This window comes from Podarcis liolepis, assembly GCF_965112155.1.
Source record: "Podarcis liolepis genome assembly, chromosome: 3".
In the NCBI taxonomy this organism is placed as follows: Eukaryota; Metazoa; Chordata; class Lepidosauria; order Squamata; family Lacertidae; genus Podarcis; species Podarcis liolepis.
In genome coordinates, this window is record NC_139557.1 from 102795025 (window position 1) to 102808763 (window position 13739).

The 13739-nt window shown below is 42.8% G+C and overlaps 2 protein-coding genes across 2 annotated transcripts in view; both read left to right on the plus strand.

The window, feature by feature from the left end:
- The window catches only part of PLEKHH2 (pleckstrin homology, MyTH4 and FERM domain containing H2), a 130296-nt gene that overhangs the window by 105035 nt on the left and 11522 nt on the right, over window positions 1-13739 (plus strand). The gene's annotated exons all lie outside the window — the stretch shown is intronic.
- LOC310702812 (ATP-binding cassette sub-family G member 8-like) overlaps window positions 1-13739 on the plus strand; it is a 58372-nt gene that overhangs the window by 41493 nt on the left and 3140 nt on the right. The window contains exons 13-23 of the mRNA XM_083494984.1: window positions 912-1022; window positions 3732-3888; window positions 4283-4521; window positions 5966-6098; window positions 7283-7552; window positions 10042-10204; window positions 10312-10407; window positions 11117-11313; window positions 11509-11585; window positions 12739-13006; window positions 13447-13574. Coding sequence (XP_083351110.1) covers window positions 912-1022; window positions 3732-3888; window positions 4283-4521; window positions 5966-6098; window positions 7283-7552; window positions 10042-10204; window positions 10312-10407; window positions 11117-11313; window positions 11509-11585; window positions 12739-13006; window positions 13447-13574 — 1839 coding nt within the window. The remainder of the gene's footprint in view (window positions 1-911; window positions 1023-3731; window positions 3889-4282; window positions 4522-5965; window positions 6099-7282; window positions 7553-10041; window positions 10205-10311; window positions 10408-11116; window positions 11314-11508; window positions 11586-12738; window positions 13007-13446; window positions 13575-13739) is intronic.

Genomic DNA, 13739 nt, shown 5'->3' on the forward strand with positions numbered 1-13739 from the left:
AATATGAGAATAAGTGAGATCTGAGAGAAAGATAAATTTTGGAATAACATTATGTCTAATTTAAGCATTTAACTATTTGAAAAAAATATTTAGAGTCGGAGACATAATATTTGAAAATTACAAAACAGGAGTTGAAACAAGGTGATAAATTGCTGTTTATAATTTTGTAATTGGGAACGCAGGAATGGGAGATGTGAGGAAGTCCAAAAGGCTAAGAAAATACGGTTTTTGGATATTTGATTTTGTTGTATGTTTTTTTATTATAAGTTAATCTTTTTGGTTTTTTCTGTTTTTCTTTGTTTTGTTGGATTTGGGTGATGGTTTTATATGTGCTTGGTGAATTTAATGTGTAAAATCTTTAATAAATATCTTTTTTAAAAAAATGAAAGATTAAAAATTGAATTAGTGAATAGAACAGTGGTGAATGACCTGTAGGATACGTTATTGTTTTAATTTGTTTATTATATTTCTATCCTGCAGTTCCTTCCAAAGGAGCCAAACAACCAGCAATATAACAGTAAAGAACAATTCCACTACACGAGCAGACTGGAAAATATCTCAACTGGGGTTGCCAGTTTCATGCTAAGCCATTCATGATTTAAATGGTACAACCATAGCTGTGAAGCTTCTTAAGGCACATTGGGAATTCATTGTAAAGAGTGGAAAGCAAATGTATCCCTGAACACACCATGGGTACATATTAAAGAGCCAAAGACAACCATGAATTTGTGGATGATATTCCCAAATGGATCAAAATCCCCAAACACTGGTGTAGCTGCTATAACATCTTGGTTTGTTACACGATACACGGCTTTAGCTGATGAATGTGCACTTACTGTCCTTCCCTTCTTTGTTTTTAAAATAATTGGAAGCTTTATGCAAATAACATCTTGGTTATTATTTCTATACAGGTAAATAAGAGATTTCAAGACAGAATTTTTTGCTCGGAAGATGATAACAGCCTCTATTTCACATACAGTGGCAAATCAAATGTTCTAGAGGTCAGAGACCTCAACTACCAGGTAAAGTGGGGAATGTATTTAAATTCATAGAGTAAGGTAAAATGCTTGGTAATCATCTGCTTAAAATATTCGAGCTGAAATTTTAAAAAGCAATTTACGATTTTTAAAAAATCCTAATGAAAATTCATTTGCATTTTGGTTTGAATTCCCACTATAAACACATTTTTTTGTACACAGTTTTGACAAATGCACACATTTTTGCAAGCAATATCCCTAATATAATGCATTTGTTAATGTAATCTTCATTAATATATTTCATTTTTATGCACACTTTCCCCCTAATTTATACATTTTGTAAATACTGTTGGAGAACTAAAACACAAAATTCAGTTAAGTGTGAATTTTGAAGGATGGCTGTTCTTCAGTTTTTGTATTGTTTCAAAAAGTGTGGATTTGATGGCTACACCTTTAAATGTGGACTGAAATGAATTTCTCCTCCATCCCTATTTCAGAGTATAAATGGTTCTACTTCGATAGGAAGGGAATGCTGGGTTAATGGGAGATTAAAATGTCAAGGGTAGGGTTTTAATTTTAATGCAAAACTACCAAGCCTGCATTGGACGCGGGTGGCGCTGTGGGTTAAACCACAGAGCCTAGGACTTGCCGATCAGAAGGTCGGCGGTTCGAATCCCCACGACGGGGTGAGCTCCCGTTGCTCGGTCCCAGCTCCTGCCAACCTAGCAGTTTGAAAGCACATCAAAGTGCAAGTAGATCAATAGGTACCACTCCGGTGGGAAGGTAAACGGCATTTCTGTGCGCTGCTCTGGTTCGCCAGAAGTGGCTCAGTCATGCTGTACGCTGGCTCCCTTGGCCAATAAAGCGAGATGAGCGCCGCAACCCCAGAGTCGGTCACGACTTCACCTAATGGTCAGGGGTCCCTTTACTTTTACCTTTACCAAGCCTGCACTTCCCAAAGAAATATGCAGACCAAACTATGGATCTCCTTCAAAATACACATTTCTCTGAATTTTGTAATGCAGTTCTCCAGCCAAAGAATACGTTAAAAAATAATAATGCATATTTTAGTAGACGTGAACACATTCAAAATTGAATGCATCTAGGAATATACTTATTACAGGGGAAACTGCTTACAAAAATTCCTATACTGGGCAAAATTGCATAACAATATATGTGTGTGGATAAATGTCCATGAAAATTCATACAAATTTTCAAGAAGACTTTTATAATTCACATTTTTTAAATGTTTGCAGGAATAGGGCAAACCAAATTTAAGACTGGAAAAATAAGGAATGGAAAGAAACTGAAATTGCCAGATTTCTTCATCTATAACCAATCGTGGTCCGTGATATGAACTCAATGTATTTCTCTTAGATCTCTTAACAGTCAATATGTGTCTGCTCAGAAGTATCAATCTCCATTGAATTAAATTAAACAGAACTTATTCCCCAGTAAGTCTGCAGTCAAAGATAGTCATGCTTAGAGCAGATCCAGTAATGCTAAAACATAGGCCCATTAACTTCAATGGATCTGCTAAGAGTAGAATTTAGTTCAACACAACCTAAAGACTTTTCAGTGTGCTTGAATGCATTTCTCTTATGTCTTTTAACAAATTGGTATTAATTATATATATTTTAACATATTGGTATTGGTTATGTTCATTACTCATTACTCTACATTACAAAGCATATACTTAACAGATCTGTCTAGGCAGCTTACTGGAGAAAGAAACTGGCCTGATGATTTTAGCAGTCTCTGTTTCTGCAGAATCCAATCTTGAGACCATAAAACTACAGGACTGGAAAGGACCTTAAAAAGCCCCTTTAGCCTAAGCTGAAACACATTACACTACTAAATGAATGGATTGTGTTTTTCAAAAGGCAGGGATTAATATCTGCCAGTGCTCTTGCAAACATGTTGGAAGGTAGAAGCAGGTTTATTTCTTAGTAACAATTGTATTAGGGACACGGGTGGTGCTGTGGGTTAAACCACAGAGCCCAGGACTTGCTGATCAGAAGGTCGGCGGTTCGAATCCCCGTGACGGGGTAAGCTCCCGTTGCTCGGTCCCTGCTCCTGACAACCTAGCAGTTCGAAAGCACGTCAAAGTGCAAGTAGATAAATAGGTACAGCTCCAGCGGGAAGGTGAACGGCGTTTCCGTGCGCTGCTCTGGTTTGCCAGAAGCGGCTTAGTCATGCTGGCCACATGACCCGGAAGCTGTATGCCGGCTCCCTTGGCCAATAAAGCGAGATGAGTGCTGCAACCCCAGAGTCGGTCACGACTGGACCTAATGGTCAGGGGTCCCTTTACCTTTACCTTTTAACAATTGTATTATATCTCCACAAAGAGCTAGAGACTTACACTGCAATCTTGAGCATCAGAAGTAAGTCTTATTGCATTCAATAGAACTTACAGCTAGATAAGAGTGCATCCTTGCTTTTTAATAAAATTAAGGTTAAGCATTTGGCATGATGGATATTTCTGTGGCTGCAGTCCTGACCATCACACCTGAAATTTCACCTGGAAAAGCACTGAGTTGGGATTTGAATTTAGATATTGGTGGATTAAAATACTGTCCAATAGACCTCCACAGCTCTAGACTTGTTAGAAATTACAGTGAATACCCCCTTATTTTATCTGAAGCATTATTACTTTACTTTTCAGCTGATAAAGCCTTCTAGAGCAATTGACAAATCATCATCATCAAACGTCAGGCATTTCTACTTAACAAAAACACCATTCATCTTTCATAGGTTAATATGGCCTCACAGATCCCCTGGTATGAGAAACTAGCGGAGCTGAAAATTCCTTGGAAGTGCGGCCTAGACTCCGATTCCCATGTGTCAGCTATACAAAATATGAGTTTTAAAGTCAACAGTGGGCGGATGCTGGCTCTCATAGAGAGCTCTGGTAAGAATTAAATCCCTTTTTAATCTGCTCAGTCTCAGCATTTGTTTGCTATATTTTCTAAGACAATAAAACAAGGGTGGCCCTACTATTGAGCAGAGTGAGGCAGCTACCTCAAATGGAGGACAGACAGCCCTTTAAGGCAGCCTGGGGTCTTCAAGTTCAGTGGAAAACACTTCCCATTACCACTGTCAAAGTAAGATTCAGCTGTCGCCAGTCTAACTACCTCCTGTACAAATAATTTAGATTTGAACAGATCAGAAAATGTGGGTGAAATTCACATGGCTGTCCGGTTACATCTAGTAAATCCCCTAGATTCATATATGCTTTGGGGTGAAGAACCTGAAGCAACTGTTCTCCCGTAGCTACTTAACATCTGGACCTGTTATATTTGCAGCTTGCGGAAAGACGTCTTTGTTTGACGTGATTACCTGCAGGGACCACGGAGGCAAAATTACGTCAGGTGAAATCTTGATAAATGGAAAACCCTGCACTCGCCAGCTGGCAAAGAAATGCATTGCCCACGTACGGCGAGACGACAGACTGCTACCCAACCTGACAGTCAGAGAAACACTATTGTTCATTGCAAAATTGCGTCTCCCCAAGATGTTTTCAGATTCACAAAGAGAAAAAAGGGTAATTAGAATGAAAATTAAGTTGTCAAGAATGTATTTAATAACATTAGCTAAGTGGCTGTATGAGTTGTTTGGATAAAGAAAAGCTAATCTGAATGTGATTATTCATCTTCTTTTCTTCAATCAGTGATAGAGCATGTTTTACCTAATATCTCCTCTTTGTGGATGGCTTGCAATTTTACTTTGTTTTGTGCTCTTTGATGGAAAAATATGAATTGGCACATTGTCATGCCAAGTGCTTGTCTAACTCTGGCGAGGCATAGATGGGAAAAGAAATGCCTTGATAGAAAAGTCGATTCTTTAAAATGCAAATGGCTACTGACTGTGTGGGGTAGAGGGCAGGATCGGCCCTAGCAATGTTGGTGCCTGAGGCAAAAACTCCAAGCTTGCTTCCACACTACAGTCCTTCAGCACCGCAGTCATTGCTTCTCAATTACCTGGAAACAAAGGGCTACATACAATGTAGTGTCAAGGTGAACACTCTGTTAGTGCAAGGATTTATCCTCGTGCAACGTAGCATTCTCTCCTGTGCCCCCCAATCTGTTTTGGAGTTCCCTCCAACCTTCTCCAGAAGATTTGGGGACTCTGCAGGACACATACAGGAGAGCAGAGAAGAAATCCCATTGCACCCTTGTGCTAGTTTAACTAATCAGTCCAATACTGCCCCAAATTACAAGCAGAAGGAGAGCACTGCTGGATCAGACTAAAAGCCCATCTAGTTCAGTTTCCTGTTTCCCAGAGTGGTCAAGCTGATCCTTCTGAGAACTCTGTAAGCAGGACATGATGGAGATAGTATTCAGGAGGCATCTTTCCAAAATTAAAACAGTGTTTCAGCACAGAACTTTATATAAACCAGAAGCAGCTCGCTAGGTGATTGCTAGCTACTATGCTAGCTTCCCAGGAGGTGGGTCGCTCTTGCTTACTGGAAGGGAGAGGCAAGGTAGTGGAAAAGTCAGTGCAGTGCAAACACACTGGTAGGAATGCTGGATTTAGTTATCACGGTGCATTTGCACTGTGTCAACCACCATACCCTTTCTCGGCAAGCCACTCCTGAGTATAGCATTGTATTCTACAGCCAGGGCTTTTTTTCAACTGGAACTCAGTTCCGGCACCTCTCAGATGGGCACTGTAACCATTATAAAAGAACAAGGGAGGTGTTCATAGTGAGTTCCAGTACCACTTTTGCTAGAAAAATAGCCCTGTCTATGTACAGCAATGCCCGTTCCATGGACAAGATCCTTCTATAACAGGCACCCCCAAACTCGGCCCTCCAGATGTTTTGGGACTACAATTCCCATCATCCCTGACCCTGTTAGATAGGGATGATGGGAGTTGTAGTCCCAAAACATCTGGAGGGCCAAGTTTGAGGGTGCCTGTTCTATGTTTATTTGCAAATGGCATTCGACAGTACTGCTATGAACACTGTCCTCTCATTCATTCTTCAGGTAGAAGACGTTATAGCAGAACTGAGATTGCGGCAATGTGCGGACACAATAGTAGGGAACGAATACATCCGTGGTGTTTCTGGCGGGGAGAGAAGACGAGTGAGCATTGGGGTCCAACTGTTATGGAATCCTGGTAAGAATGTCCAAAAGCATCTCTGCTGTGCTTCTTTCCCAGAGCTGTGGTTTGGGTGCTGAATAAAGGAGGGTGCTGACATAGCCGTGGGTGAATATGGGTGGCGCTGTGGGTAAAACCTCAGCGCCTAGGACTTGCCGATCGTATGGTCGGTGGTTCGAATCCCCGCGGCGGGGTGAGCTCCCGTCGTTCAGTCCCAGCTGCTGCCCACCTAGCAGTTCGAAAGCACCCCTAAGTGCAAGTAGATAAATAGGTACCGCTTTATAGCGGGAAGGTAAACGGCGTTTCCGTGTGCTGCGCTGGTGCTGGCTCGCCAGAGCAGCTTCATCATGCTGGCCATGTGACCCGGAAGTGTCTCCGGACAGTGCTGGCCCCCGGCCTCTTAAGCGAGATGGGCGTGCAACCCCAGAGTCAGTCACGACTGGCCCGTATGGGCAGGGGTACCTTTACCTTTACCTTTACCTACCCCACAATGTTCTTTCTTAGCTTTCAAGTGTATGACTCACATAAAGTTGTCTGTAGCATCTGGCCACATGGTGAAGTACATTTTACCGTGTCTTTGTTACTCTGCATTTTCAGATACCTGCAGGGGCAAGGGAAATATGAGTAGCTCTACAAATGGTCTTTGATTTTCAGGTGGGCACATCATAAAGTTGTTTGTGGCCAGAAATATCTGTTCACCAATGTTTTATCCAGGCAACTGAAAGGAGTGTATTTGTTTAACTTCCAGTGGGGTGAGGGCCTAGGCAGTGGTGGAGCTTCATTCTCCAGCACCGGGGGTTGGAGAGCAGGTGGGGGCAGGGCTGGTGCACGTCCCGGGGGCAGGGCGCACTGCCTGCGGGGGCGTGGTGACCAGCACGGGCAGGGGGCGTGGCAGCAATGGCACCCCGCCGGGATCGTGCTGGTGGTGGTGGTGCACTCCCCCCGCACTCCTCTTCCTCCGCCATTTGGCCTAGGAGGTATGCGCCCATGCCCTGGCTGAATGTGGGATCAGGGTGCATAGCACCACAAGAAAATAAAGCTTTACAGCCATGACCATTTTCTTAGGTTTAAATTATGTTTGCACAGAAGAGAGCAAGCTTCCCTCTTCAAGGCCACCAAGCTATGTAAGAACATATTTAGGATGAAGGTGAAAGCTACCAACCTAATCAGATACAGAATTAACTTTCCTTCCTCTTTGGCAGGAATCTTGATACTCAATGATCCCACAGCTGGACTGGACAGCTTTACCGCCCACAACCTAGTAATACTGCTGTCTAGGCTAGCAAGAGGAAATAGATTAGTTCTTCTGTCAGTTCACCAGCCAAGATCGGATATCTTCCAGCTTTTCGATTTGGTTCTCTTGATGACATCTGGACTCACAGTCTACTCTGGTGCCGCCCAAGACATGGTCCAATACTTCACACAAATGGGATATCCTTGTCCAACATACAGCAATCCTGCAGATTTCTACGGTTGGTATAATAAGTGCTTCTGGGAGAGTTATGATTTGTTTAAACTGAAGGTTTGCAGATAGCCAGCGATGATCAGATTATGTCGTCTGATTAGGAGCTAATGCCTAGAAAACTCTCCCCTCAACCTTTGGAAGTGGCAATGGGAAAGGCAGAAAAACAACACCAAAGTTTGATTTGGGGGAAGCCCTGGTGCCAGCAATAGGCCAGATCGGGTATTGGCCAAAGACCCCAGAAGAAAGGCCCTCAGTGTCCCAAAGCAGTTGTGCTGCTATTCACTGCCCTCTCTCTCAACTGGCCCCCGCAAGATGCTTTTCAGTGGCAGGCGGCTGTACCATATGAATGGAAGCCAAGCTCAGTTCTCATCTGCTGTGTTCACCTGCCATTTTAAGTTACCCTCCCCCACCAAAAAAAAACCACCTCTACAACTTGTTTTCCAATATCTATAATCCAGGTAGATCTATAGATTTATAGTTCCCCTGTGCCACCACAAGCAGGATTTGGCCTGCCCTGGTTGGGGGGGGGCAGAGGGCTGGGAAGGTGGAGGCCCATAGCTGGCATCATACAAAAGACCCCCTGAAGTTTGACACCAGACCAGTTTGGAAGACAGAGATAGATAGAGACAGAAGGACAAGTTGGATAAAAGGGAGGCAGTTATGCAATGCAACAATCACTCTCTTAGAGCAGGCATAGGCAAACTCCAGCCCTCCAGATGTTTGGGACTACAATTCCCATCATCCCTAGCTAACAGGACCAGTGGTCAGGGATGATGGGAATTGTAGTCCCAGGGATGATGGGAATAGATGATGGGGATAGTCCCATCTGGAGGGCCGAGGTTTGCTTATGCCTGTCTTAGAGAAACTTGAATTAGGGTTAACAGTGGTGCTCTAGCCCAATAATCTGCTTGTTTAGTTATAGAGGGAAAAAATACCACATCTTAAAGAAGGATTAGAGTAAACTACTAGTAGACCACATAGTGCCTTGAAGAAGTTGTGGATTCCAATCCCCATCATCCTTACTTGTCATATATTGGCTGAGGCTGATGGGAGCTGTAGTCTATAGCATCAGCTAATGAACTACATTGGCTACCACTGGACTGAACTTTACCAAGAATTTCATGATGGCCTCTTCAAGGGTGGAACAGACTACAAGAGAAGCTGGCAGCCTCTCCTTTGTCAGAGTTTACTAGAAGAGTAAAGACAAACAATAAGTTCTTTAAATACATTATTAGTAGCAGGAGAGCAGCTAGGGAGGCTGTTAGACCCTTGGATGACAAGGCAGTCTAATGGGCAAAAAAAATGAGAGGCACAAATACAAGATGGATGACACCTGGCTTGAGAGCAGTACATGTGAAAAGGATCTAGGAGTCTTGGTTGACCACAAACTTAACATGAGCCAACAGTGTGACGCGGCAGCAAAAAAGCCAATGCAATTCTGGGCCTCATCAATAGGAGTATAGCATCTAGATCAAGGGAAGTAATAGTGCCACTGTATTCTGCTCTGGTCAGACCTCACCTGGAGTACTGTGTCCAGTTCTGGGCATCACAATTCAAGAAGGACACTGACAAACTGGGACGTATCCAGAGGAGGGCAACCAAAATGGTCAAAGGCCTGGAAACGATGCCTTATGAGGAACGGTTAAGGGAGCTGGGCATGTTTAGCCTGGAGAAGAGGAGGTTAAGGGGTGATATGATAGCCATGTTCAAATATATAAAAGGATGTCACATAGAGGAGGGAGAAAGGTTGTTTTCTGCTGCTCCAGAGAAGCGGACACGGAGCAATGGATCCAAACTACAAGAAAGAAGATTCCACCTAAACATTAGGAAGAACTTCCTGACAGTAAGAGCTGTTCGACAGTGGAATTTGCTGCCAAGGAGTGTGGTGGAGTCTCCTTCTTTGGAGATCTTTAAGCAGAGGCTTGACAACCATATGTCAGGAGTGCTCTGATGGTGTTTCCTGCTTGGCAGGGGGTTGGACTCGATGGCCCTTGTGGTCTCTTCCAACTCTATGATTCTATGATTCTATGATTCTATGATTCTATGATTCTATGTATGCTAAAGGAGGACGAGGAGATTGTAGAGAAGCTGGATGAATTATCTGCATCGGTCTCCACAGCAGAAGGGAGTAAGCTTCTGAATACCAGGTGTTGGAAATCACAGGAGCAGAGAAAGCTCTTGAGCTCAGGTCCCACTTGCAGGCGTCCCATAGATATCTGGGTGGCAACTGTGAGAACAGGATTTGATGGACCACTGGCTTGATCCAGCAGGATCTTAGTGTTTCTGGATGGTCACCTATCAGGGATGCCATTATCAGTGGGCACTTCATTAGACGCATGAAGTACAATCCTAAATTGGCAGGCAGGGAATTTAAACAGAATTGGACGATAGGATTCAATTACCCCTGAAAAGATAAGTGTAAATTCAGATACGAAACTGAAAACGCTGAACAGCATGTGTGGGTTATATGATCTTACTCAGGATCCTGTCTTACAGTTGATTTGATCAGCATCGAGAGGCAGAGTGAAGAAAAGGAGATGGAAAGCAGGCAAAGGGCTCGCTCACTTGCTGCCATGTTTCATGAAAACATTAAAAACGTGGATGACCGCTTATGGAAAAGCAAACCAAGAGACAACATGGTCACTGTTTCTGCACAGAGGTAAAAACAGGAGCCGTAAAGAGCTTTGATGGCGGTATATCAAGGCAGTATATAAAGAAATTGGTTTCGGAATAATCTCATCTCCCATTTCCGTCCATTTTTGACAGCTCTACTGTGTTCATTTTGGAGGAGAAAATTACTGTGAACTCTCATTCGGCCGATCAGTTGCCAGGATGGTTACAGCAGTTTACTGTTTTGCTAAGGTAATGTTGTTTCAAGCCCTAGTAAGATTGCAAATATCAGACTGGATTATTATTATTATTATTAATAATAATAATAATAATTTAACTTATACACTGCCCTATACCCGGAGGTCTCAGGGCAGCTCACAACAAGACCACAACATATAAAATCAAACCAAAAGCAATAACCCAATAGCCACCCCCCAAAAAGCCACATTCTAAAAGGGTGTTGGGTGTCAATAAGATCAACCAAAGGCCTGGTTAAAAAGGAACACTTTTGCCTGGCGCCTAAAGGTGTATAATGAAGGCACCACGCGAACTTCCCTGGGGAGAGCATTCCATAGATGGGGAGCCACTGCAGAGAAGGCCCTTACCTATTTAATTCCTGCACTATATCAGTATCAGACATGACCATCTAACATGGTTAATGTACACTTCCTCCAAGATTGACGGCATTGTCAGTTATGGATATGGATGAATGGTCCTCACCTTGTGTCCTAGGGCCAAGATCATAGGGATCTGGTTGGTTGCAGTAGCTAGAAATACAGGTAGAGTCTATTTAGGTCCAAAAGCACAAACCTAACCTATTAATCATGCTGTCAGACAGCAGAGGCCTCCCCAAGGCATCTAGGGTGGGCATCATTCATTGTGGTAGCCATAGATATGTTCTCCATCCTGAAGTGAGGAGATAATTTAGGCTCAGAGTTGATAGTGTTATTTCTTTTTGTAGCCGCCAGATCTCCAATGATTTCCGAGATCTCTCAGCATTGCTGATCCGTGGATTTGAGGCTCTTCTAATGTCATTGTTAATGGGATTCCTATATTATGGTCATGAGAAAAGTCTGTCTATTCCGGATGTATCGGGACTTCTGTTTATGCTAGGAGCTCTGATTCCTTACCTTGTGGTTGTTGAAACTGTAACAAAATGTAAGTTTTACAGCCTTAAGAGTTTTAGATGAGTTGGGTTTTTTTAGGTTTTAATATTTTTTTAAAAGACGTTTGAGAAAGAAGTTTTTAAGAGGTTTTAAAAATTCAGAAAGCAATAGCAATGTTAAAAAAATAAAAATAAAAATGGCACCCTGCCATTCTAACAAGAAACACAATGGTTTATTTCTGCTACAGGCCATTCTGAAAAAGCTGTACTGTATCAGGATTTTGAAGATGGGCTGTATCCTGTTAGCCCATATTTCTCCGCCAAGGTAATTGGCTTCCGTTGTAGCAAGATGGCTTCCATTCCCCTCTCCTCTCTTGGAAATGCTTCTGGGACATAGGGAACCATGGACCACCATTTGAGAAGCACTGAACTATTAACTCTAGGAAAGATGGTGATTAATTGTAGAATGAAAGCCAGTGATGGGTTGATGTTGTGCTGTAAGGACAGGGTTCTGTTCTGTTCTGTTTTGTTAATGTTTTGTTAGTGTCCCAAAGAAGAGTCCCAAAATGCAATCAGCTGTGCTGATCCATATGACTAAATACATAAATGCAACCCCCTCCTGCCCCCTCCGCTTGAAAGAGCAGCAGTATGTAGGATAATACTCAATTAATTAGGATCAGGGGACAGTCACAGAAAAAGGTGCATATAGAATCAATTCACATTGTAAAACACCTTGAGCTTTAACAAATGATCTTTAGCCAGCTGAAATGCAGCTTTTAAACAGTCTTGCAATATATGTGTTACCAGTGCTGTTTTTCTAGAAAAAGAGGTGCCGGAACTCACCATGAACACCTCCCTTGTTCTCTTATAATGGCAATGGCGCCCACCTGCGAGGTGTTCCGGCAAGTTCTGGCTGAAAAAAGCCCTTTTAAGGCACAAGCAGGAACCTCAGCAAAGAAAAGAAGTACCTAGCCCTCACTTAATTTTTTTCCTCTGTCTCTAATTTCTTCTTTGCTGACCTGTTCCAAAAAAAAGAGGAAACAACAGAAGTCTCTTGACCAGCTCTTACACTTGCCACATGGAAAATCCACCCATTATCCTGGCACTACCCTGGCAGATGATGGCAGTTCTCCTGATCTGAAAAAAGTAAAATGCCAGGACCTCTCTTCCATGTGTTCCCCCTCCACTGTCCCATCAAAATCTAGCATTAGAAAATCTAGCATGTGTATCTGAAGAAGTGTGCTTGCACACGAAAGCTCATACCAAGAACTAACTTAGTTGGTCTTTAAGGTGCTACTGGAAGGATTTTTTTTGTTTTGACTATGGCAGACCAACACGGCTACCTATCTGTAACTAGCATTAGAAAGTTAGAGAAACAATAGCCCATTTATGTCACATTTTATTTTTTTTGGCCTCAGATATGGAATAAATTGGTGGGTGTTCCCCTCAAGGTCAATGGTGTTTCCTTTCTCAAACAGGTTTTAGGAGAACTTCCAGAACAGTTCTTCCTAATGATAGTTTATGGGGTTCCTATCTACTGGCTAGCAAACCTCCGTCCGGAACCGGAATGTTTCTTCCTTATGCTGCTGCTGCTTATGCTAGTCACTTTCTGCGCCCGGACCATGACGATGTGGATGTCTGCAATGCTGCCAACATTTCATATCTCGGCCTTCGTTGCCAATATTCTGTACACAATGTTTTTGATGAGCGGAGGCTTCTTCATAAGCTTGGAAAACCTATGGACAGGTAAGCTGGAAACACCAGGGACAAGCAGAAAGCTACATGCACAGAAGCAGACAAAGCGATGGAAAGCCATATTTCACGGGTGGAAAACCATTTAAGCATTTATACGTCTTTCCGTAGATATCTGAAGCTGTATCAGGAAGCTTTCTGGTGTTGCATTGTCTTTTATATTCTGTTGGCAGCCACCCAGAGTGACCGGGGCAAAAGATGGATGGGGTACAAGTAATAAATTATTATTATTCCCTTCTGGACAACTTTCTGGGGGTCACATGCTAGCATACCCATCAACTGCACCGGAAAAACCGGGACATCCTGTTTTTTCTGTGAGAGCACGGCAGCCATTTTGGGCACCACGCTCTTGTGCAATTTCGGGCAAAGTTCTTGTTTCTTTGAGTCCACGATCTGTGTTGAATTAGGCTCCCTTTGCTTCCCTCTTTTTCCAGTTCCAACTTGGATTTCCAAAGTATCTTTCGTCAGGTGGAGTTTTGAAGGAGTAATGCAAGTTCAATTTAGAGGACGCACTTACCCGATGACTTTTGGCAATATCACCTATCCAGTTCCTGGAAAACTAGTAAGTCACTTCTTTCTAGCTAACATTTCTCATGAATATAGCTATTCAAATATTGTGTGCACATGTTAACCACAATTTTGGGTTAGTGTTGCACACACCCACATCCACAACTTACATGCATTTAACTTGTGCACATTCAGCTTCATGCATGTTGCAAAAAAAGAA